General features: G+C 38.2%; 1 protein-coding gene and 1 long non-coding RNA gene across 6 annotated transcripts in view; one reads left to right on the top strand and one right to left on the bottom strand.

The window, feature by feature from the left end:
• clpxa (caseinolytic mitochondrial matrix peptidase chaperone subunit Xa) overlaps window positions 1-19,665 on the bottom strand; it is a 291,827-nt gene extending 272,162 nt beyond the window's left edge. For 2 of the 4 annotated variants that reach the window (XM_051920219.1, XM_051920220.1), the window contains exons 1-4: window positions 19,616-19,665; window positions 18,972-19,048; window positions 17,144-17,301; window positions 10,883-11,006 (exon numbers count right to left, since the gene is read on the bottom strand). In XM_051920219.1, coding sequence (XP_051776179.1) covers window positions 10,883-11,006; window positions 17,144-17,301; window positions 18,972-19,048; window positions 19,616-19,650 — 394 coding nt within the window. In that variant the 5' untranslated portion in view covers window positions 19,651-19,665. Of the gene's footprint in view, window positions 1-10,882; window positions 11,007-17,143; window positions 17,302-18,971; window positions 19,049-19,350; window positions 19,449-19,510; window positions 19,539-19,615 lie in introns of those variants that run through there. The other 2 variants (XM_051920221.1, XM_051920222.1) reach the window with 2 other exon arrangements.
• Window positions 19,666-19,816: 151 nt separating this feature from the next.
• Window positions 19,817-24,036, top strand: LOC127526100 (uncharacterized). 2 transcript variants are annotated; one of them, XR_007933717.1, is made up of 3 exons: window positions 19,817-20,146; window positions 22,130-22,300; window positions 22,746-24,036. It is a non-coding gene; the product is annotated as an uncharacterized LOC127526100 (long non-coding RNA). The 2 variants fall into 2 exon arrangements; XR_007933716.1 differs by having other exon boundaries at window positions 19,818-20,146; window positions 22,136-22,300.
• The last annotated feature ends 1,643 nt before the right edge of the window (window positions 24,037-25,679 follow it).

Here is a 25,679-nt window from a genome sequence, read left to right as displayed (position 1 = left end):
GAAAGATTACCTCTACATTGCTCTCTTCCTTGCTGGGCTTACATATGGCTGCTTTGTCAAGCGATATGCTTCCCACACTGTGCTTCACATACTTAAAAGATCAAACAGCACGTATTGATTTTTGATTGTTTCCTTTTCTCTCTCTCTCTCTCTTGCTCTGACATTCTCTGCTCCTGACGGAGGGGGTGTGAGCAGGGGGGCTGTTCGCACCCCTAGACGATACAGACGCTCATCTAAAAATGCTGAAAGCATTGCTCCCTTCTGTGCAGCTGCTTTGTCAAGCGACATGCTTCCCGCACGGTGCTTCGCATATTTAAAAGCTCGAAGGGCACGTATTGATTTTTGATTGTTTGTTTTTCTCTGTCTCTCTCTCTCTCTCTGACATTCTCTGCTCCCGACGGAGGGGGTGTGAGCAGAGAGGCTGTTCGCACACTGGCCTAGAGAATACGGACGCTCCTCTAAAAAATGCTGAAAGACTACCTTTACATTGTACATCCTTGCAGCTGGTTTGTCCAGCGGTGCTTCGCATACTTAAAAGCTAAACAGCCCTATTGATTTTGTTTGCTTTTTTTTCTCTCTCTCTCTCTGACATTCTCTGCTCCTGACGCGCACTCCTTTGAAGAGGAAGATATGTTTGCATTCTTTTAATTGTGAGACGGAACTGTCATCTCCATCTTGTCATGGAGCACTGTTTAAACTTTTGAAAAAGAGACAAAATGTTTGTTTGCAGTGTTAGAATAAAGTTCCTGTCTCTCTACAACCTCCTGTGTTTCTGTGCAAATCTGTGACCCAAGCATGACAATATAAAAATAACCATATAAACATATGGTTTCTACTTCGCGGATTTTTACCTTTCGCGGGGGGGTCTAGAACGCAACCCCCGTGATACAGGAAGGATTACTGTATTCCATATATCACATATACCTGTGTCTCTGTTTTTTTGTCAGTGTGGCTTTGACATCATTGACCATAAGGTGCATACTAATTCAGCATGAGCAGGAACACTCAATAAACCTGAATTAAAAAAAAAAATTTCAAGTGACAGTGAGATACAAAGCAGGCAGATTCACTAGCATTTGTGTGTCAGCTTTGATCCCTCCAGATCAGAGAATTTCCAGTTCCATTGTCTTAAAACACCACTCACATCTACAGTTATTCCCAGTTTCATATAAAAAGTAACCACGTCAGATCTCTGGGGGGGGGGGGGGCGAGTGTTGTATTGTGATCGTGACTGAGAGAATAAAAGTGGGAAGAAAAAAAAAAAAAAGGCTTTTACAAGTGCTATATATTTACACTGGCTGCTACAGACACAAATCAGATGTATGTTTTTATTGTATAATATTAACAATAAGAGTAGCTCAATACTTAAAACGGTAAATTTGCAAGGAGATGGTTTCAAACTCACGACCTCTGGATTATAAGTTGTCAGATCTAACTGTTGCACCACGGAAGCAGTCGTATTGTACTTGCATCTACTGTGAAAGTGTTTATTTGATATTTGGCCATCAGCCTTCACACATTATACAGTTCATGTCTACATGTTGTAATTTATTAGTAAAACATGAAAAACGTATTTGTTTTAACGATGTGTTTACATAGTCTGTTGTAGACACAAAACACACATCAAATTATTTCTCCTTACAATTCTGGGTAGCTCACTCCCAGATAATCAATCAAGGCAGGAACTGGGAGAACTTCTTGCCCGTTTTGAGGTGGTGGGGGGGATGGTATTGGAGGCTGCTTGCTGCTTGGGCTTATTGACACATTTACAAGACAAAAGAGGCTGACGGACAGATGCGAACGGATTTAAGGTGGGCCAGATTTACAAGTTTTTTCATGGCTCTGGTAATTCTAGTGTTAAGAGGAGTAGTGTGACAAATAGTATCAAAGGCCGCACTCAGATCAAGAAGGATGAGAATAGTAATTAAACCAGAATCAGCTGCCATAAGAAGGTCATTAGTAATTGTTAAGCGCTGTTTCTGTACTATAGAGGGGGCGAAAAGTACACTGGAACTGTTCATATGGATTATTTTGAGATAAATGAGAATGAAGTTGAATAGCCACTATTTTTTCAAGAATTTTGGAAATGAAGGATAAATTAGAAATAGGATGAAAATTACTGAAATTAGTAGGATCGGGACTAGATTTTTTCAGAATTGGGGTTATTGCAGCAGTTTTAAAAGATGAAGGAACAGTTCCAGTGGTGAGAGAGGAGTGGATTATAGCAAAAATAACGGAAACCAGAGAGGGGAGGCAGGCTTTAACACTAGAATTACCAGAGCCTATGAAAAAACTCGTAGATCCGTCCCACCTTAAAATCGCTTCTTAAAACCGTTCTCACCTCTCCGCAAGCGTCTTTTGTCATCTAAATGTGCGGCTATTCCATCCCCCCACCGACTTAGAACGTGCATGAACTTCTCCCAGCTCATGCCTTGATTGATTATCTGGGAGTGAAGTGGAGTTTTAGTGTGTAAATAATAGATCGTTATTTGGAACACACACATTTCATGTGTGTTGCATTTCTATAGTAATCTGTGTAAACACATTTTTAAAACAAACGTTTTCATATTCTAGTAGTAAATGACAAAATGTAGGCATAAACTATATAATGTATGAAGTCTGAAGTCCAAATATCAAAGAAACACTTTCACAAAAGGGAAAGATATAACAGAACAAGTGTGCTTTTATTCAAAAATATAAGTAGAAAAAAAAGCCGCCTTAGCATGCCACATTGACACATTTACTACAACTGCTTCTGTTGCGTAATGGTATCAGCAGCTGACTGGTAATCAAAAGGTCATGAGTTCGAGTTTATTCACTTTTCATTCTCTCAGTCACATTCAGGATCCTTCTAAACCACCTGACACTCCTATTTTCACATAAAGACGCGCTATAGCTCTGCGTGCACTTTTCGTGGTATTACAAGTGTATTTTTTGAGCATGCCAGGGTCGCTCAAACACAGGAACATATGTTGGTGTACAAGTTTAACAAAACAAGTGCATTTTTATTCAAGACTATAACCGAAGAAAAAAGAAGGCAAGTTACAGTAGGTGGTTGATACGACAGCTTACGTGGTGCAATGCTAAGAACTGCTGATTTCCGATCAGTGCTATATAAAATCATCACATTCAAATATTAACAGTTCCCACACATGCAAGGCCCACCCTTCCTACATTTACAACATGTGTACTTGTTGCAGTGCACACACCTCTCTGTGCTATGGTTCCTATTACACTGAATGAGCACCTGACACTGTACTTTCTTCCCTACATAAATAACATTCGAGCTATAGCGCGTCTTTATGTGAAAACAGCAGTGTCAGATATTTGGGGGGAATCGTGAACGCGACTGTGAGAATGAAACAAAAAAACTAACCTTTACAATTATCATACATTTACACTGGCTGTTACAGACTGACTGAAATCAAATGTATGTTTTTATTCTAAAATAGTACAGTAAATGCAATATTATTTGAAAACGAACAGCGTCAGATCGGGTTTGAATACACGCCGACGCTGTTACAAAAGGCGTCAGCTTATTCAGTGGAGCAGTTTCAACACACAGTACATGTAATATTATTTGAAAACGAACAGCGGCAGATCAGGTTTGAATATACGCCTGATCTGACACTGTTCGTTTTCAAATAATATTCCATTAGTATGATGATGTTTTCACATATATTCTTTCATCTTGCAGTTTGTAATCAGTGACCGCATGTTTTTTTTCAGCGCTGTACGCAATCAGACAGACAGACAGGCAGAGAAGTCACTAGATACTGTATATAAATAAACAGGGAAGGCACTGTATAATAGATAAATAAAAAACAGTTAAGGGGATAGATATATAGATAGATAGGAAGGAAAGGCAGTATGAGATAGGGAAGCTGCTATATAATAATAAAATTACTGTTATTACTATATAGATAGACAGGGAGCTCAGGCAGGCAGGCAGAGCGGCGAAGGTTAAAAAGAAAAAAGAAAAAAAAAAAACAACATTTTCTCCAAAGCAGGGAATCGAACTCGGGTCTCTGAGGCACAGAAAGTCTGCAGCGCTCTAAGTCAGCAAATCTTACCGCTACGCCACAGAAGCTGTTGTATCGCTTTTGAACCTTTTGTGAAAGTGTTTATTTGATCTTTGGACTTCAGGCTTCACACATTTTATAGTTTATACCTACTACATTTTGTAACATTTATTACTAAAATATGAAAAAGATTCTGTTTTAACAATGTGTTTACAGTGATCCCTCGCTATATCGCGCTTCGCCTTTCGCGGCTTCACTCCATCGCGGATTTTATATGTAAGCATATTTAAATATATATCGCGGATTTTTCGCTGCTTCGCGGGTTTCTGCGGACAATGGGTCTTTTAATTTCTGGTACATGCTTCCTCAGTTGGTTTGCCCAGTTGATTTCATACAAGGGACGCTATTGGCAGATGGCTGAGAAGCTACCCAACTTACTCTCTCTCTCTCTCTCTCTCTTGCGCTGACGTAGGGGGGTGTGAGCAGGGGGGCTGTGTGCAGCTGCTTCCTGAAGGACATGCTGCACGGAGCTTCACATACTTAAAAGCTCAAAGGGCACGTATTGATTTTTTATCTCTCTCTCTCTCTATCTCTCTCTCTCTCTCTGCTCCTGACAGAGGGGGTGTGAGCTGCCGCCTTCAACAGCTTTGTACCGGCGGTGCTTCGCATACTTAAAAGCCAAAAAGCCCTATTGATTTTTTTTTTGACTGCTTGCTTTGCACTCCTTTGAAAAGGAAGATATGTTTGCATTCTTTTAATTGTGAGACAGAACTGTCATCTCTGTCTTGTCATGGAGCACAGTTTAAACTTTTGAAAAAGAGACAAATGTTTGTTTGCAGTGTTTGAATAACGTTCCTGTCTCTCTACAACCTCCTGTGTTTCTGCGCAAATCTGTGACCCAAGCATGACATTCTAAAAATAACCATATAAACATATGGTTTCTACTTCGCGGATTTTCCTATTTCGCGGGTGGCTCTGGAACGCAACCCCCGCGATGGAGGAGGGATTACTGTACACAGATTACTGTAGAAATGGAATACACATGAAATGCGTGTGTTCCAAATAACGATCTATTATTTCCACTCTAAAGCTCCACTTAACTCCCAGATAATCAATCAAGGCCTGAGCTGGGAGAAGTTCATGCACGTTCTAAGTCGGAGGGGGAATGGAATAGCCGGCTGCTTGCAACTTGTGTTTATCAGCACATTTAGATGACAAAAAACGCTGGCGGAGAGAAGCGAACGGTTTTAAGGTGGGCCGGATCTACGAGTTTTTTCGTAAACTCTGGTAATTCTAGTGTTAACCAGAACCGTAGGAAGGGGATCCAGTTGACAGGTGGATGGCTTAGACTTACAGACAAGATCAGATTTTTGAGATAGTAAGGAGCTGAAACGAGCAAAATAGGTGAGTAGGTGGGTGAAATTCATATGAAATACTGAGAGGAATCCATACCGAGAGACTGGTGTATCCTCTGGATTTTTTCATTAAAAAAATGACATAAGGGAACTGCAAAAATCAGTTGAATAAAGGTGATAAAGAAAAGAATCCGGAGGTTGTGTGATATTATTAAGCAGTGAAAACAATGACTTGGTGTTACCCTTATAAGAAGAAATAATGCGAGTATAATAGTTAGATTTAGTTTGGGCAATACAGTCCTTATGTCCTTGTAATAAAGTATATGGCTTTTGTACATCTCTTTGTGAACAAAGAGTCCAGTTTTTTTATACAACCGTTTAAGTTGCCGGCCTTTGGCTTTCAAAAGCCGAAGTTCAGGCATGAACCAGGGAGCAGAAAAGGAGAAAGATCTAGCTTTTATCGGAGGGAGAGAGTTAAGAAAACCATTGAGTCCAGTGTTATAGTGTGAAACCAGTTCTTCAGGAGTGAATAAATTATGAATGTCCATAAGGGAATCAATACTAGAGGAAAGAAAATCCAAGTTAATATTCTTAATATTACGGAAAGACATGAGATAGGAAAGCTTAGTATTGGAAAGAGAAAGTTAGCATTGAATGAAATAAGAAAATGATCAGTTATGGGGAGTTCATCTGAAGTACAATCAAGCAGGGCAACTCCAGAACAGCAAACCAAGTCCAAGGTATGTCCTTTAGGTGAGTGGGAACATCAGTATGCTGCTGGAATCCAAAACTCTCAAGGAAGGATGTAAAGTCTCTAGTAATAGGGAGATTGATATTATCCATATGTATATTGAAATCCCCCAGAAGTATTATGTTTGATGAAACAGTACATAAGTGTGGAAGAAAAACAGCAAAGTCATTAGTTGATTTTGGGGGGGGGGGGGGGGGTAAACAGTTGCAATCATAGTAGGAATAGGTCCAATTAATTGACACACAAGAGATTTAAAAGCGCTGAAAACAGGAACAGACAACGGCAGGACTTTCCACTTCTCACAATACATTATCGTGAGACTTCCTCCCTGGCCAGAGCCACGGGGTTAACAGATGTAAACAAACCCCAAGGGAGTGGATTCCTTAAGTTGGGAAAATTCATGAGGTTGACGACATGCCTCGGTTAGACAGAAAAAGTCAAACTTACGATCAGTGAGGAGATCCTGGATGAGATGCCCCTTGCTCGTAAGTGAGCGGATGTTCAACAGACTGAAACGGACAATGGCGTTATCGCATTTGGTAATGGTGTTTGCCGACCGGGCTAGTCTGGCTAACACACTGCAGTCAGTGACCTGTCTAAATTATGTGAAGGACGTTGAGAACTGGACCAGATGGAGTTTATTATTTTAGAAGTGTCAGCCTGGAAACTCCGGCGGGACCCACGGTGGATGCATCTCCTGACGGGGGAGGAATGCAATGTCCAGGTGGAGAAACAGCCCAATCAGCGGAGGCTCAGACAGGTGGAAGCGCAGTCAGATGAGCTCGGGAGCTGAGTACTGAAGCAGGACCGACACAGGTTGGATAGCAAGCGACAGGAGGGACCAAACAAACAAGCCAAATAAATATCCTTCTGGTCCACATTGTTTGCAAAGACACGAGGACGCAGACAACTCAGATGTCCGGAGAACAGAGCCAGGCAAATCTCAAAGCAGGATTAGGCTGAAAATAGTCCATACACAGCCAAATCACCAGTCAAGCTAGAAATCATCAGTCTAGCTTTAAATGACTAAAAAATAATACTCAACGAATAAGTGCCCAAAATTAAAACAGCTGCTTAGTCCATTAGCTTGTAAGTTAATAGTAAAAAAGTTACCGGCGAGTAGCAGTGACCAGTCCCACCAGCGTTTGCTCAACTGTAAGTGTTAAAATAGATAAAAATGTTAAAATAGATACTTGTATATTTCATTACTCTTGACAACCCTAGTTTATATTATATTATTAGATCAACAATAAATGCCACATGCTTAAGAGTAGTGCTGGGCGGTATACCGGTTCATACCGAAAACCATTTACTTTTTTTATGATATGGATTTTTCTTATACCGAAACACCGGTTTAAATTGCCTAAACGACGTTCGGAACATGGCGCAGCGGGAAACTGTTCAAGTGGGGACCTTTTTCACTGCTACACCGCTAAACAAAGATTTGTTGCACTAGGGCTCTTTTTCACTGCTACACCACCATATAGTGGGCGGTAGCATAGGTATGCCGCGCGGTGAAAATGGACAGAGAGCATTCCGAAAATAAGCTGACGATAAAGTTGAACATAATGACACAGAAGAACTTTTGCCGAAAAAAAAAGGAATCACGTCCGTTTCCTGGAGATACTTTGGTTTTAAAAGGTCAGATGTGTAAATACTGTTTCTATACTACTGGATAACACTGCAAGCCAAGTTGTACTTGTTTTTGTTTCTTGCTAGTGTATGTTTTGCTTGTACTGATTCTGCGATGTGCTGGCGACTCGTTCAGAGATGGGCGCAACTCTGAATGGATGGCATAATTAAACATGTACAGTGGAACCTCGAGATACGATCACCTCTGTATACGAGAAATTCAAAATACGAGGAAAGTATGAGCGAAAATTTCTGATCTAAATGCGAGCATTGGCTCGCGTAACGAGCCACGAGCCAGGCTGTGGGTATACCTCTCAGCTTAGCGAGGGGGCGTGGTAGCAGTTGCGAGGCGCGATCTGCGGTGTCTGCGTTTCTCACTTAAAAGTGCACAGGTGGGAAACTGCCCACATCCATGATTGTTCCTGTGGCTGATGGGCTGCAGCTGCCATGTCCTCCCCGCATATATAGAGAAGCGCGAGCCGGTTAAGGGGGACAAGAAGTAAAAGAAAAGAGAGAGAGAGAGAGAGAGAGAGAGAGAGAGAAGGCAGGCAGGCAGGCAGGCAGGAGAGCAGGCTCGCATGTAGCTGAACAGTGAGCTGAACAGGCGAGCCAAACAGCTGAAGCAGGACGGTGCAGAGGAGGTCAGCTGCATTAAGAGTGTCTCGCCTGTTGCAGAGCCCGCAGGTGAGACGCTAACAGAGAAGAAGCACCGGGGATTGTCGTCTGTTTTTTAAAGACTGCATCCTTTTGACGTTTTAACCTCGTGTTAAAGGATTGTTATTCTTGTGTATTTTAAACCTCCACTTCACAACTGTTTTAAGGATTATTTATTTAAACATTTATTGAATGCTCTACTGCACTTTGGACACCTGTTTTGACTCTTTTAATAATCAGTTATATTATTTACCAGTGTTATTTATTAAATGTAGACTACAGTATATATAATTTATTAGTGTTATTTGTTAGGAAAATTGATTTTTATGTTAATATATTTGGGGTGCGGAACGGATTAACTGGATTTCCATTATTTTCAATGGGGAAGTTTGTTCTAGATACGAGAAATTCGCTATACAAGCTCAGTGCTGGAACGAATTAAACTCGTATCTAGAGGTTCCACTGTATAACGAAGATATTTTTAAAGTTCTGAACACTCCGTTGGGTAAGTTAATAACTAGTTTTAATTTCACAAAGACGTTTACCTGTGCGGTGATTGCTGCAGGCACCTGCTCTTCGTGCGGAGGAAGTCAGTTTAAGAAGCATAGTGATTAACGACTGGGTCGGGGAACACTTAACACAAAGTATTTGATGTGCTGCATTAACTTGTGACGGGGTTTGAGAAAATCTAGTAAATTAAACATTGATTTTAGGATGAAGTTTAGTTTACAACATTCTACTTTAATTATAAAATAAACTATGAGAATAAAGTGGAAATGTCGACTTTAATCTTGACATAGTCAACATGTCGAATTTATTCTCGACATATAGGTTGTTTTTTTCTTCCGTGTCCATATTTTTTTTTCTTCACAGTGGCCCTAATGCGCTGCCATAGGGCTATACCACAAACAGCATTATAAATGCAAGTTGCAGTTTTTATTATTTATGTATATAGCTTAGCTTGAAGCAAGGCCCATATTAATGCAGTTTGCCTAAATGATGGTACAGTTGGTAAGATGTCATCACCAAGCTGCACTTGTTTTATTTTATTTTAATTTGGTGAATACTGTGTAATGCACCTGGGCTTGAAGCCTTGAAGTAATGGTGCAGCTATCAGTAATACTATTATGTATTTTATTGTTATTATTTATTAGTTTAAATATTATGCAGTTTAATGATGGTAAAATTGTTTAAAAAGTCACTTAAACGTGTCAGTGGACAGAGATTGCTAACATTAACAGAAAGTGTAGTTGGTTTACAAAAAATATTTACTATTTATTCCTTTTCTAAGACGTGTTCAGTGCAATCCAACTTTTGAGAAACACCTCTGGATATTTTACTAAGTCTAAATGCCTCTTTGGATGGTTGAAAATATGTTGTCAAAATCATAGTTTAAGCTTTTGCAAAATTTGTTCAATTAAAGGTTCTATATTTTGACTGCATCTGTCATGCAATGTGATTCCTTCTCTTTAGTGCCACCCCCTGGAAAACTATCACTTTATGGGGCCATGCAAACCTGGATTAATACTTGTGTGCACATTAAAATGTCTTTTTGTACGATGTACAATTCTCATAACAGTCTAATAGGTTATTCTTAGCCAGTCTACTGCAGTAATTGCAGTGGAAAATGTGGTTAACATCCACTCATGCATGGGGAAAAAAAATACCGTCTAATACCGTGAAACCGGCAGAATTTAGAAAAATACCGTGATATAGAATTTTGGTCATACCGCCCACCTCTACTTAAGAGTACTTTCTATGCAAGCTTCAGTTCATTTCCATAGAAAAAAAGAAATGTGATTTGGGTTAGCTTTAACATTTACTTTCTATGAAGACATTTTTCCAGTATCTGGACCATTTATCGTTTAACTTCAGCGCATTCTAACAGGAGAGAAAGTTTCATTCTATAGGGTAGTGATGCAGTTCATTTTTAAGAAACCACAAATTGTCTAAAACGTGTGCAGTATACGGTGTATAAAAGTGAGAAGCAAGCACAATTTGGAAGATGCAGAGAAAAATGTCCTCCTAGCACCCATAAAGTGGGAAGGAATGTTAATACTAATAAAATATTTTCATTATTACATTAACCAGGATTCTGAGCATAGTACAAGTAATAGCACATAATGCATATGCCTACAAGCTCACCAGTTACATGCCATTTGTATTTTTATCTATACCAGATGTGGTCTTGTTCCCTTACCATTATAAATACTGTAGGGTGGGGGGGGGGGGGGGGGGGGGGGGTGGGGGGGGGGAGACCAAAGCTAAAAGCAACAGTCTGTGTTGAGAAGATTCAAATGGACACTCCTGCATTGTTTAGCTGCATTTCAAATAATGCTCAAATGCTAACATAAAACTTTTTAAAAGATAATTACATAAACTCAACACATCCTAAATAATAACAGAATCACCTCAGCAATTTTGTAAAAAGAAGAAATTAAATATTAAAAAGCCAAGTTTATACTTACAAACAAAAGTCTCCACATGAGTGCAAGGATCTCCACATTTTGGACAACGCAACTGACTGCCACTTTTGCCAGAACTTCCAGAACCAGAAGATCGTTTTCCCCCACCACCTTCACTTACAGATTTCTTTTGTCAAAGAAAAATATAAAAATCAATCAATAATGTTTAATACATATTCTCCACCTTTTTTCCCCTCAAATATACTGTTCCACAAATACCTTTCCATAATCATTATATCTTGAATATTTAAACTGACATTAATATATATATATAATATATATAAAATTTATTACAAATAAATTTTCAAAAAAATTAAACTTTGAAAACACATCAGATCTCAATGGGAAAATAAATCATGCTGGGTATCTATACTGATATGGACTAGGTAACGTGTTAGGAACGAAAGGATGCCACATCGTTTGATGGAAATTAAAATTATTGACCTACAGAGGGCAGAATTCAAAGTAACTCCGAAAATCAAAGTGAAAAAATGATGCAGCAGGCTAGTCCATTTTGTTGAAATTCCATTGCAGCAACTCCAAATCATACTCAGTAGTTTGTATGACCCCCATGTGCTTGTATGCATGCCCGAAAACATCAGGGCACGCTCCTAATGAGACAACGAATGGTGTCCTGGGGGATCTCCTACCAGATATGGACCAGGGCATCACTTGGCAGTGAAAAAACAGTCAAAAAAGGTGAGAAGGGAAAAAATGTCAGTGGCCTCCACCTGATAAACCATTCCTGTTTTAGGGGTCGTCTCATTGTTGCCCTTCTAGTGCGACTGTTGTTAATTTCATTAACACCAAAGCAGCTGAAACTGATTAACAACTCCCTCTACTGCTTAACTGACCACATCAATATCCCAGAAGTTTCATTGACTTGATGCTATACTCGGATTAAAAAGAGTTCATTTAATTTTTTGAGCAGTATATAAAAATTTTCATTTTGCAGCATTGTAATAGATCTTTTCCAGAAAAAGAAAATATTTATATATAAATTTACAGCAGATGCTTAAAGTCTAATATTGCCATCAGATTCAAATTTTTCATAAACAGTAATTAGAGAAAGTCCTTTTGTTTACAGGATGATCAAGGTTTATTGGTTTGAATCTCCAGTCAGTGGTTTTACCACCACTTTATCACTGTCACAGACAAACGTTGAGGAAAGTAAGGTGGACTTAAACTGGTAACCATCTGAGAGGGTTTTGTAAAACCTACTTGAAGGCAGACAAAGGTTTCCCTTCTATTGTGGTCATCATTTTATATTCCAGTCATTTTAAGTTTCAAGATTAAAGATGTGTAAATAAAGTCCACATATATTATAGGGAATGCAGGACTACCCGCAGGTCAATCCCTAATAATAAAGACTTTTACAGGATCTGCTACCATATGAATAATTCCATACAATTGTGGTGTCAAGAATACAAAACGTCACATAACTACAAATAAGATGCATCTACACTAATGAACACTAAAGAGACATGGGAAATAACATATAAAAGTCTATGTTTAGCTTGCTGCATGTGACATAATGCTCAAGTTGGCAAAATCTGCTTTAATGTCTTGTATTTATTTAGTTCTTTTCTTTAGTTTCTTTTTAAAGTTTAATTTCAAAAACAGAAATGCTACTCTTCCTATTACTATAAACGCACATTGATTGATGTGTGTGATTAAGACTGATTCTGATATGAATGTTAAATCATAACCAGCCAACATGAGTAATATTGACATTTGTACTAGTGTTTAAAGCTGTTTTTAACAACACTTCATACTAACAAGTACCTGTATGGGAGATACTTTAACCTTGTCAAATGACAGATTTCAGGTAAAAACCATAAGCTTGAAGCTCCCATCATGCTGAATGTAAAACATGTTTTCTGAGAAAGATTAAAAGCATAGCAGGACTCAAAGTATTTTGCTCAGTTAGAAAGTGCAGTTCCGAATTCCCATGGGTATCGCCCTTGACCAGGTGGTAATAAATTAGTGCCACTTTCAGTGTTGAGAAAGGCTGCTCTTCAAGTGAAAAGAAAGGTGCTCACTTTGCGTGAAACAGGGAGAGAGAGTGAGTGACTTTCATGCAAACTTTATTTTAAAAAAAAAATGTTCCCTCAGTTAAGTTTAGATGGTGCTTGCTACAAAAATTAAGCTTTCAATTGTTTTTTCTGGTAAATGTCATCTGAGATAGCATAGAGAATGCATGAAAACATGCAGTGTAGCCTTCTCTCTAGGTCTTACTTCTAAAGTGTTGATGCAGATAAAAAGAAACTTAACTCCATTCACTTGTCAGGAAATGGATACCATTACTTATATAATGAACTTTCATAAAGACATAGATGAATAGAATTATTATTATTATCTGTCTATCAACAACTCCAGAGTAATACCTCCAAATGAATAAAGATCTGTACAATCATATAATACTGAACTGAATGCTCTGCTGCCCATAGTGGTAAGACGGACGAAGGGGACAGTCAAGTGGATGGAGGAAGAGGATCTAAGGGTACGGGAGGGAATGGCAACATGGAGGTGGTCAGACAGATATGGAGGAGCAAGGTTGTGGATAGCCTTAAACGTTAACAGAAGAATTTTGAATTGAATGAGGAACTTAACTGGAAGCCAATGAAGCTGCTGCAAAACGGGAGTGATATGGTGAATAGAGGGGGTTCTAGTAATGATGCGGGCATCTGAATTCTGGACCAGTTGAAGCTTATAAAGAGACTTCCAAGAAAGATTAAAGAAAAAACAAGGATAGCAGTGGTGTGGGGAGTGAGGGAGGGGCGAATACGATTAATGTTATGCAAGTGGAACTATGCAGACCAGGAGATGTTATTGATGTGGGACTGAAAGGATAAAGTACTGTCAAGGATGACACACAGACTCTTAACCTGTTAGGAAGGGGAGACAGAGGAATTATCAATAACAAATGAATGATTTCTGCTATGAAATCAATAAGTGAGGAGGGTGGAAAGGAAACAGTAGGTTTGCTAGTGAGATAGAGCCGGGGGTCATCAGCATAACAGTAGAAGCTAATGTTATATTTACAAAAGATATTTCCAAGGGGAAGGAGGTAAATAATGAGAAGTAACAGCGGTGGGTTGGCATGTGAAAGTTTTAAGTTGAACAAACTGAGTGCGGCCTGAGAGGAAGGATCTGAACCAATCTAGTGGAGTGTGGGTAATGCCAATCGAAGATAATCTATTGAGATGAGTAGTGTGACAAATAGTGTCAAAGGCAGCACTCAGATCTAGGAGGATGAGAATAGTAATTAAACCAGAATCAGCTGCTATAAGGAGGTCATTAGTAATTTTTTATAAGTGCTGTGTCTGTACTGTTGAGGGGACGAAAACCAGACTGGAACTGTTCAAACAGATTATTATGACAAATGAGAATGAAGTTGAATAGCCACTATTTTTTCAAGAATTTTGGAAATGAAGGGTAGATTAGAAATGGGACAAAAATTACTGAAATTAGTCGGATCTGCACCAGGTTTTTCAGTATTGGGGTTATTGCAGCAGTTTTAAAAGATGAACGAACAGTACCAGTAGTGAGAGAAGAGTGGATTATAGCAGAAATAAAAGGGACCAGAGAGGGGAGCCAGGCATGGACCAGAACTGTAGGGAGGGGGTCCAGTTGGCAGGTGGATGGCTTAGACTTAGACAAGATCTGAGATTTCTGAGAAAGTAGGAAGCTGAAAAGAGGAAAATAAATGAGTTGGTGGGTGAAATTCAAATGAAGTACTGGAGGAATCTGTACCGAGAGACTGATGAATCTTCTGGATTTTTTCATTAAAAAAAGGACATAAGGGAATTGCAAAAATCAGTTGAGTAAAGGTTAAAGGTAAAGAATCCGGGGGTTGTGTGATATTATTAAGCAGTGAAAACAATGACTTGGTGTTGCCTACATTGGAAGAAATAATGAGAGTATAATATTTAGATTTAGTTTGGGCAATACAGTCCTTGTAATAAAGGTTTTTGTACATCTCTTTGTGAACAAAGAGTCCAGATTTTTTTAAAAAACCTTTCAAGTTGCTGGCCTTTGGCTTTCAAAAGCCAAAGTTCAGGCGTGAACCAGGGAGCAGAAAAGGAGAAAGAAACAGAACTAGTTTTTAATGGAGTGACAGAGTTAAGAATACCATTAACTCCAGTGTTATAGTGTGAGACCAGTTCTTCAGGAGTGGATAAATTATGAATGTCCATATGGGAATCAATACTGGAGGAAAGAGAGTCTAAGTTAATATTCTTAATATTACGGAAATTCGTGAGATAGGAAAGCTTAGTATTGGAAAGAGAAAGTTTAACATGGAATGAAATAAGAAAATGATCAGTTATGGGGAGTTCATCTGCAGTACAATCAAGCAGGGCAACTCCAGAACAGCAAATCAAGTCCAAGATATGTCCTTTGGAATGAGTGGGAACATCAGCTGCTGGAATCCAAAACTCTCAAGACAGGATGTAAAGTCTCTAGTAATAGGGACATTGATATTATCCATATGTATACTGAAATCCCACAGAAGTATTATGCTTGATAAAACAGTAGATAAGTGTGTAAGAAAAACAGCAAAGTCATCCAGAAAGTCATTATTTGATTTAGGGGGCCGGTAAATAGTTGCAATAATAGTAGGAATAGGTCCAGTTAATTGACACACAAGAGATTCAAATGAACTGAAGGCAGGAACAGACAACAGCAGGACTTTCCACTTCTCACGATACATTAACGCACAGCCCCCTCCCAGGCCAGAGCCACGGGGTTGAGAGATGTAAACAAACCCCGGGGGAGTGGATTCGTTAAGTTGGGAAAAGTCATGAGGTTGCTGCCATGTCTCGGTTAGACAGAAAAAGTCAAACTTAGAATCTGTGAGGAGATCATGGATGAGAGGCCCCTTGCTTGTAAGTGAGCAGATGTTCAACAGACCGAAGTTGACAACAGTGCTATCGCATTTAGCAATGGTGTTAGCCGACCAGGCTAGGCTGGCTAACACACTGTGGTCAGCGACTCTGCCTAAATTACATGGAGGACGTCGAGAACTGGACCAGATGGAGTTTATTATTTTCGAACTTTCAGCTTGGATACTCCGACGGGACCCATGGTGGATCTATCTCCAATGGGGAAGGAATACGATGTCCAAGTGCAGATATAGCCCAGTCAGCGGAGGCTCGGACAGGTGGAACCGCAGTCGGAGGAGTTCGGCAGCGGAGTACTGAAGCAGGCCTGTCGCAGGTAGGATAGCGAGCGACAGAAGGGACCAAACAAATATGAACAAAATAAATATCCTACCGGTCCACATGTTAAGCGAAGACGCAGACAACTGATGTCCGGAGAACAAAGCCAGGTAAGTTTCAAAGCTGGGAAAGGCTGAAAAATAGTCCACACACAACCAAATCACCCTTTGAGCTAGAAATCAGTCTGGCTTTAAATGACCGAAAAATAAAACTCAGCGAATAAATCTGCCCAAAATGAAAATGAAAACAGTTGCTTAGTCCATTAGATTGTAAGTTAATCGTAAAAAAATAAAAAGTTAAAAAAGATAAAAAGTTAAAAAGTTACTGGCAAGCAGCAGCTACCAGTCACGCCAGCGTTCGCTCAACAATATATATTATATATATATATATATTATATATATATATATATATATATATATATATAATCAACTAGTGCATTGAAAGCTATGACAAGAAATGGCTTCCAGTTATACAACTCAGGATAGGAAAAACAGCCACAACCTCCAAAGCTACTGGAAATCCAAGTCAGTGACAACCGATTTAAATGGACTTTAGAATGGCTACGGAATGTATTTTTTAGAATAAAATCCAATTCTGCATCACCAATATTGTGTTGTTTTTCTACTCGCTTTCTGTTTGCGTTTTAGCCATTTTGATCATAAAACCTGCTGCAGCACATGTATAAACAGTGTGAAAAACTGCACTGCCTTCTAAGACTCTGCTTACTGCACAGACACATTTTGTTTATTCTTCCCTTTTTCACACTTATTTTTTCATTTTAAAGATAAGAACCCATTAGACATATTACTCAATAATCAAGAACACCTGGAAAGTTAGCACAGATATCAGCAGTCCTTTCATGGAAATGCTTCCAGAGGTGGGGGGGTTGGGGCCCACTCTTCTTTCTATACCATTCATAGATATTTACCTGCAGGTCTATAATATCAATACAATAAACAAAGTGATTTGTATGTGAATTTAAGAATAAAATCCATATAAACTTTAAAATGTACTTCTTGCACAACATTTCTGTGAAACATACCTTACCATCACCAGTTCCATCCTTTGTTGTGCCATCTTTAGCACGAAAATAAACTGAAGACTGTGAAAATGATCTAATAGGACTTCTCCTTGCAAAATTAACCACAAATACTCCATGCTTTCCAAAATTACTAATTCGGATCCTGGAGCATGATATCCCTGGAACATGAAAAAATTTGAATACAATTGAAAGAGAAGAATGAATGGAAATAAACGAGAGTGCAGAAACATCTTAATTGTTCTTGAACACAAATTATTCATCTAACTCACATAATTATATAATTACATATTTAGGCTATCAGAAGCTCAAAAACACTAACCCACCTTTAGATGAGAAAAATCCCAGTAAGGAAGAAGTCATTCTCTTTATTATCAGTATACTCATAATAACCAAACATAATATAGTATCTCTAAAAGGGAGAGTAAAACCTAACTTTTTTAAACAGTTAAGGTGTTGACATCTTTCTATATTTTATGAGCTTAACTGAAAATTAAAAAAAAAATTAACTTATTATTTAGAATGATTTTTTGCTGCTTTTACCATTTTTGTTTTAACCAAGTTGTTCCAATTGGAAATTACTTAAGGCTTACAAATAATACTGTCAAGAAATAAGGCCCTTATTTTATCATTCTTTCCACCAGAATATGACAAACTAATCTAATCAAAGGGGGAACTGATTAAATCAGGAGGTGACAAGGAGGACAGCAAGTCAAGCCCTTCATTTCTGAATAACATGTAGACGACCAGATTGAACAAACCAAGGAAAACTGCAGATACGTTTGGAATTACAGTTAAACTGTATCTTCAGAGGATTTCCATGTAACTGAACAGGAGGTTTTATCTGTTAAATACTTGACTCATCAGCATTACACCTGTAATGAATGTTCATGAAGTAAAGATTTATGTCTAAAAAATAATATTACAGTTTTTCCAAATTAAATAAATGTGGTGAAAACGTGTTTCTATACAAAAGCCAGTGCTATTAAGGGTCTATTGGTGGAAAATAGATTGACTGGGTGTTTTCTAAAAATATAATTACACATCTGAATGATGTTCAAACCATAAACACTACAGTAAGAACAAACATCGAAGAATCACTTTTCAGATACTGTACATGCTGGATTATTCGTAACATGCCAGTGCCAGTTTATTTTAAAAGTGGTTCTAAGAGAACAAATATCAATAAAATTGAAAATTATTTTTTTTAGATAACGTGACAGTCTTAGAAGAGAAATTAAATAATACGGTGTGAACTTAATTATAGGTCATCAACATACTGCGATTGAGCAACATTTGACTGAACAGTTATACCGTCTGCCTTGGTAACTGTCCTTGGTTTAAAAAAAAAAAATCTGTCCTAAATAGATAAATTCCTTTGTAACAAAAAGTTGAATATCTTTTCAGATTTTTTTGCAGGCGTCTAGATTAAGCACATTTTAACTATTTTATTTTTTTTTTATAAACAAGAATGCTACATGCTGGTGTTACTTGCAATTGTTTACATACCGTGAAAAATAATCTCACCAGCACTTATTTCTTGGAAATTTAATTCACTATCGCGAGTAGGCCGTGATGAACAACATGCTCCGCTCTATAACTAGTTTCATGAAACAAAAATCCTAATAATTACACAATAATTAATTCGTAGTCGCGTTTAATAAAGGTTAAACTGTCCTACCATTTTAAATAAACGTAAATGTTGTACGTATAAACAACCGTTCCATCACATTTGATTTATTAAAACTTAACTAGGACAAACATACTCACAAAGAAACGTACAATCGTTTGTAATTTCTTGAAACTGAATTAGTGTAAATGTATTACTTACCTTTACAGACCGAATGTATAAACCACTTTGCTGCAACGGAGCACGTACAAGACATATCTTCGATCTTCGTTTCTCGGCTGTTACATCAAAAAAAACATAATAAACATTGTGTAAATATTCTGTATTTCAGGATAGAGATGTGGAACTGTTGACAATATGTTTGCAGTAGGCCACGCCGTGTATCACTATACTAACAGAAAAACAAGGATAACTAAATAACATTTGTACAATATTGCATGATCTCCAAAAATCGCGTGTACTATTAAAAAAAAAAAAAAAAAAACCAAGGTAAACGAAAACAAGCAATTTAACCCTCGAACCAAGGAGCAGTGACACCAGATAAAAACCAACGAGGGCGCAGGCGAGTAGACCATCTCACCTTGTTTTCTATATGTTTTACTGAATTAAGACAGTTGAACATACAGTCAATACTATTTAAATACTCAGATTTGTAATGCTTTTATTGTCTCCTTTAAATTTACTTTTTGCTTAGTTTATTATACAGTGGTCACTTTCACAGTTAAATAGTACGTTCCTACCTCTAAATACAAGTAAAATAGGACAGCCCACCGGAAAAATGAAAATGACGTAAAACAGCACGCTGTCCCAATTAAGCATATGTATACGGGCTGCAGCGTCAATACCTGATCTGCGGTGCCTTCCGGATCTGCGCATACATGCGCACAAACACTATCCTGTCACCATAGACATAGAATTACTAGACGACGCTACCCGATCTGCGGTGCCTGTCGCTACCCGATCTGCGTGCCTACCAGATTTGCGCGCGCAGGCGCATAGCTTAACTATTACGACCCTGCACGATCTGCGTTTCTTTTACTTTGCGACAGGAGTCCCCATCCGATTTGTCTCGCGCACGCGCTCTCTGCTTAATTAAAATTCATTTCACGACGCTGCCCGATTTGTTCTGCGCATGTCTAATGTTTTACGATACACGTCATTCGTCAGGTTTGACTTGTACTTGCGAGTCATTTTTGTGTTGTCATTTATCTCTGTCTGTAAGTGGACTTGTTACTGGAAAAGATGGAAACTTTTGAATTTTATAACGTCATGGAAGATGTGTCGCCTGAAAAATTTAACTCCAGTCGAATGAAGAGGGAGCGAAATGAAAGGCGACGTGTGTCTGTGAACTTTATAATGGACATGTACAGCTTTTTGTAAGTAAGTAATTTTTAGTTGCAATACTTTGTAATCTTGTGGTTTAATCGTAAAAATCACAGCATTTTCCGTGTTTGGGTTAATGGATTAATGTATGTATGTCATTTATTTCGTAACACACTTTTAGCATTTGGTGGTGTACAGTATTTCTTTTAACATTTGTCCACATTTTTTTATATTAAAGAGTGAACGGCGTGCTAATTATTAAGCAAAACAATGTAATCGAGGTGTCGAATTAGGAATAGAATTAGGAGAGCACGCCTGACACTCGACTGGTGTAAAGTGTGCCCTCCAAAGCCATCGGTATTTTTTATTATGTTGATATCAGATTACATAAATATATATCGACGAAGACTAAATTACATAGGAGAATAGCAACAACTAACTTATCACATGAAAGACGGATGTAGATAATAGCATTACAAATTGTTAATGAAGCAGCTCAGAATCTTACACGTTTTAATTATTTTAGTGTGTTTTCCGTTTTTAAAGCTATTTCTACCATATTAATGGCCATACAGAAAGATGTAATAGAGGGTCTAACATTCTGAACTTTACACTTATGAGTAGGAAATTTATGAGCAAGGAAACCACAGTCTTCAAAATTGTATACAGAAGAAGAACAAGAATTAAAGAGTGAGATACTGGTTTGTCATTCAAGACAGTAACAGAAATAAATCTTTATAAAACATTTTGGAATAGGTGCAGAAGTAAGAAATGTGAGAGGTGATTTGTCTTATTTTGTACAAAAACTACATTTCGGGGATAAATTAATGTCATACTTATGAATTAATCTGTTAGTTGGGTACTATTTATTCATAATTTTGAAATGGATTTCTTTAACCTTGTTTGGTAGAAAAAACTTATATGGCACAAAACAGGCAATTTTAAAATTTATGTCCAAAGCCATCAGAGTATTGTGGTGTGTGTCTGATGTGGCACAGTGACAGGCTGGGCACCTGCCATTGTCACGTGTCATTAGCTAATCGTTTAAGCTGTTGGTTTAGGAGGAGTACACACACATACATTTAACTGAATATAATGGAGAAGGCTTGCTCCTTAGAAATAACACTTCTTATTGCTGCAGTTAGAAAAACAGTGCCCCTTTATTATATATTTTTTTCTTGACCCTACAGGATGCCCAGTGGTAACCAGCCTACCATGTGGCTCAACAGATGCCAGTGTCCCCGAATACTGAGACACAATTGGATGTTCTTTTCTTCTGCTTTTAAGATTCCCAGTTTGGGATAATGTGCAGTTCATGTTAGATTTGCTATTTCTACAGCTAAGACTACTGCATAATTCCTGCAAAGCCTCCCCATATTTATTATTTGATCTGTAATATTTTGCTGTCTTGAATACTGACCTCTATGTTTGCTCACTCTGTCCGGTGACTAACACGGCTTTTTAATTTTAGACAGGAAAGCCTCGGAGTGTGAATCCTCGCAAACACAGAGACTGAGGCACATCAGTACCAGCAGTCACAAAAACAGGGATGTTGTTCAGTTTTGTAAAATAACATTTATTTTCTTAAGTTACTGTGCTTTGTTGTTGGATTTTGAAAAAAAACAAGACTTAATTTTAACTTAAAACAAAACTAAGGCAGGAGAGAAAAACGAAGATGTTTTCATGCAAGTAATGACACCTGAGCACAGCACATTATAACTTCAGATATACAGAGATTATAACACAATGTCTACTGTATGCGTAATGTAGAAGAAAAAAAAATGATGCTATATATAATGACAATTAAGTTGGGGTTCTTTCAAAATCCAACAAAAAACCACAGTAATTAAAAATAATATTATTAGTTGGACTTTACTCTAAGCAGACCTTTACCTATTGTGATGGTTTACTTTGGTAATAATTGATCTACAGGTGAACTAAGAAAGGAGGCAGAACAAGAAGTAAGAGTACACTTTATTAATGTTTGAACTCTGTGAGTGAACATTGTGTATCTACTGTGTTTATGTTTTTAACAGTTACAGTGAAGTAGAAGAGTCCGGTCGTGTTATGGGGCAGCAGTTAAAGAAGAAGGACAGAGAGATGTGTGCCATGTTGAAGTAGCGGCTGATCCTCCTTCGAAGCTCTGCTAGAATCCTCCATCTAAACCTCTGCTCTGATCTGCTGTGCCTTTGCCAAGTGATCACGAGGTATTGGTCTATTTTGTTTTTTTTTCTTCGGAAAACTGTCTCGGTTTCATTACACTGGCTGCCTGTCTCACACAGAATTGATTTGAAAGTTCTATTAAATAATTAGAAGGCTTTGAGTATTTTAGACCCTGCCTGTATTTTGGAGTGTCTGCTCCCAATATTTCTTTTCTCAAACGTTGCTTTGCTTTTTTATTCCAAGATCAACCATAAAAACCGGCAGCTTTCTGTACTCATGCAACAAACTCTGGAATGCTTTGCCAATAGAGAAGTGCTAGGCTACAAATGTCAAGCATTTCGAAAATCTTCAACAAGCCCACTTTTCTAATTTGTCTACATCTTAATTACTTACATTGGTTGTAATAGATTAGAAATGGTACTGTGTACACTTTGTAAGCTCTGCACTGGGCACTAACCTATGCTGATTTTCTCTGTTGTCTTTTTCCAGTTTATTGCAATGGTGCCCCCAACGCGTCTCCACCGTCTGTTACATCAACTCCAACTGCCTGTGATGCTGGAGAGAAGAAAATTTCACAAGATGTCCTAAAATGGAATTGTGATTGGACTGAGACGGCCACAATTATGTGTGCTGGGATGTGCAGAGAGGACTGTGTGGGCATTGGCTTGGGACCCCCAGAGGTTTATTATCTCCAGTATCCTTAAAGACTGCAAGTTTGTCTTTGTCCCCAGCCATTTGACCAGGCAGGTATTTATTACAAAGGACAAGGACCCCTCCATTTGCTTCTTATTTATTTTTATAATGCCTTCAATTTTCTTTGTAACTATGTTTTTGAAGAGCAAGTTGAGCTACACTTGTAAGAAAAGGTGATATAGTAATATTATTAGTGAACAAATGTTAACGGACAGGTCAGGAAAAATGTCAGTTTAAATAGAACACATTTTTAATGGAATATTGCTGGATAACAGCTCTTTGACTCTGAGTAGCATCTTGTTCATAAAGCTAAAATAGCATTTTTCCTTTTTTGACAAATTTAATGATTCACTTTTACTGCGTTCAAAGCTTTGCCTATCATTTTTTTTTTTAAGATCTGTAAATATATTTGTGTTGTCCTTCCCTAATAGTTTTTAAAACCTCCCCATTGTTGGCCATTTGCATTGTATTTGTGTTCTAGTTAAATGCATTTACCTTTTATACATCTTTATTATTAATGAATTTTCTACTGTGTCGCAGATAAGCCCTTTGTCCACCTCTCAGACCCTCAGGTACCACTTCAGACACGTTGTAAAAGCACAAGACTCTTTTATTTCCTTTAAGTACAGTGCACAAAGCACCCTCCACTCCACACTATTCATAAATATACAATCACTATAATAATCACAAATCCTCCTCGCCCAGACACTTTGCCACCCTACCTCCCAGCTCACTTTTATACACCCTGACCCGGAGGTGTTCCTGCCCCATCAGTCCACAGTTCCTTATTCCTTCCGGGTCAGGGTAAACCGTCCTTTTCTTCAACCCGGGAGCATGTCGTATCTTCCTGTCACATGACCATGACGTACTCCCGGGCTATAGGGCACATAAGAGCCTCCGAGTCCTCCTACAGCGACTCCTGGTGGCCCCCAAGGTATCCAGCAGGACTGCGTATAAAAACTACATAGTCCATGAGTCCCTGCTGGAACTTGGGGCACGTCCACGCTGTCCGGAGAGCTCCTCCTGGCGGCCTGGGGGTGATAGCCGGACTAAGAAGCCGGCAATCCACCACAACTGATACACACACACACACACACATATATATATATATATATATATATATAATTTGTGTGGATAATTTTTTTTGACAAACATTGTTCACATATATTTCACTTTTGTTATTTTTAAACATACCATTTATTCAATAAAAAATGTATGAAAATGTATTGTATTTCCTTTTTATTAAAAAGTTGTAAAAATGAACTGGCTCTGTATCAATATGGGTGAATAAAACCATTCACATTAGATGAGTCTGCACACAAACAATGTGTGTTATGTTGATTAAATTTGTAAGAAAGAATATCACTGCCCTCTGTCCACATGGTGTTCATCATAAACTGAACTATTTCATGCTGTTTAAATTCTGCTCAGTTACTGGAGAATATTTTATTTTACAGCCTTTAAATTCAGTTCAGTTTTATTGTCTTAATAGGTAAGTTTGGTTTTTGGGGGGGTTTTACAGAGACACCTTGAAACAACATTAAAAACACATCACTAAGAACAAATGTATTACAAATATGAACTATAGCAGCAAGCAACTTACTGTAAAAAAATTATATAGATTGATTCAAGTGATAACAGCTCACTCCATTTAAATCTGTGGATGTAAAGTTGAACTTCTTTGTAAGATTAATAGCCGTTGGAATAAATGAGGATTTGAACCGGTGGCTTTATTCTCTTGATTTCTTCAGCATCTGACCTGATTGCACAACTGAGAATGAATTAAAGAATTTTAACAAGTGAACTGTCACAGTTAACACTAAGGGGGGCAGTCAGCACAATGCCATGCAACAGTGTTAATTCTTTTCTTTTGTTGAGAAAGGGCCATTTATTTCTATAAAACTGGTTGGCAACATTAGGTTTTGTAAAAATGATGCCTTAAAACAAATGGCATTTTATTAATAATAATTGATGTCTAAAGATATTTTTAAACAAACACAATTTGCTCATAAGAGGGAAATTGCAACAATAGAACAAAACGGAAAGGAAACTTTATATGATTTATTACGTGAGTGGAAAAATAAAAACACTACATACTTTATATAACATATATATATATATATAGTACCTGCCAAATAATACAAAGAGTACACAGCGTGTAGTTCGCCCTAATAGGGGCTTATCAGGTGTGCACACCTAAGCTTCCTCTTACGGCGATTGAACATTAGACATCAATGTTACGCCACAAAGGCTGCTTCGTTTATTTTGCAGGATGAATATTTTCATTATGGTCAACTAATGTGGAACTAAAATGAATAAACCGTAATGTCAAGTTGTACTGCATGCACAGTTCCGATCAGGCTGTGCCGTAAAGTGGATTTTTTTGTTTTTAATGTTTTTTTAATTAAGCGCATGCGGTGTGTGTCACTACCTGGTTCCCGTTGCCAGCACGATCTGCGTGCGTATTGAAAGGCTACGTCATCACACACTTTACGGTGCTGCCCAATCTGTTCAACGCCAGCATGAACACTTTACGGCATGTTAGGCTTTCAATACGCCTGCGCGCGCAAATCGGGTAGGCACACAGATCGGGTAGCGACACGCCTCATGACCAGCAGCATCGTATGTCAACGTCGCCGCCATATTGCGAGTGGCACTGCTGTGGAGTGAAGTAATGGATAAAGATGCCTCACGCATGTGCTGCTTGGGATTGTACAAACCGCTGTATGT

Source organism: Erpetoichthys calabaricus, chromosome 17, assembly GCF_900747795.2.
Source record: "Erpetoichthys calabaricus chromosome 17, fErpCal1.3, whole genome shotgun sequence".
Lineage (NCBI taxonomy): Eukaryota > Metazoa > Chordata > Cladistia > Polypteriformes > Polypteridae > Erpetoichthys > Erpetoichthys calabaricus.
This window is presented reverse-complemented; position numbering and strand designations above follow the sequence as displayed.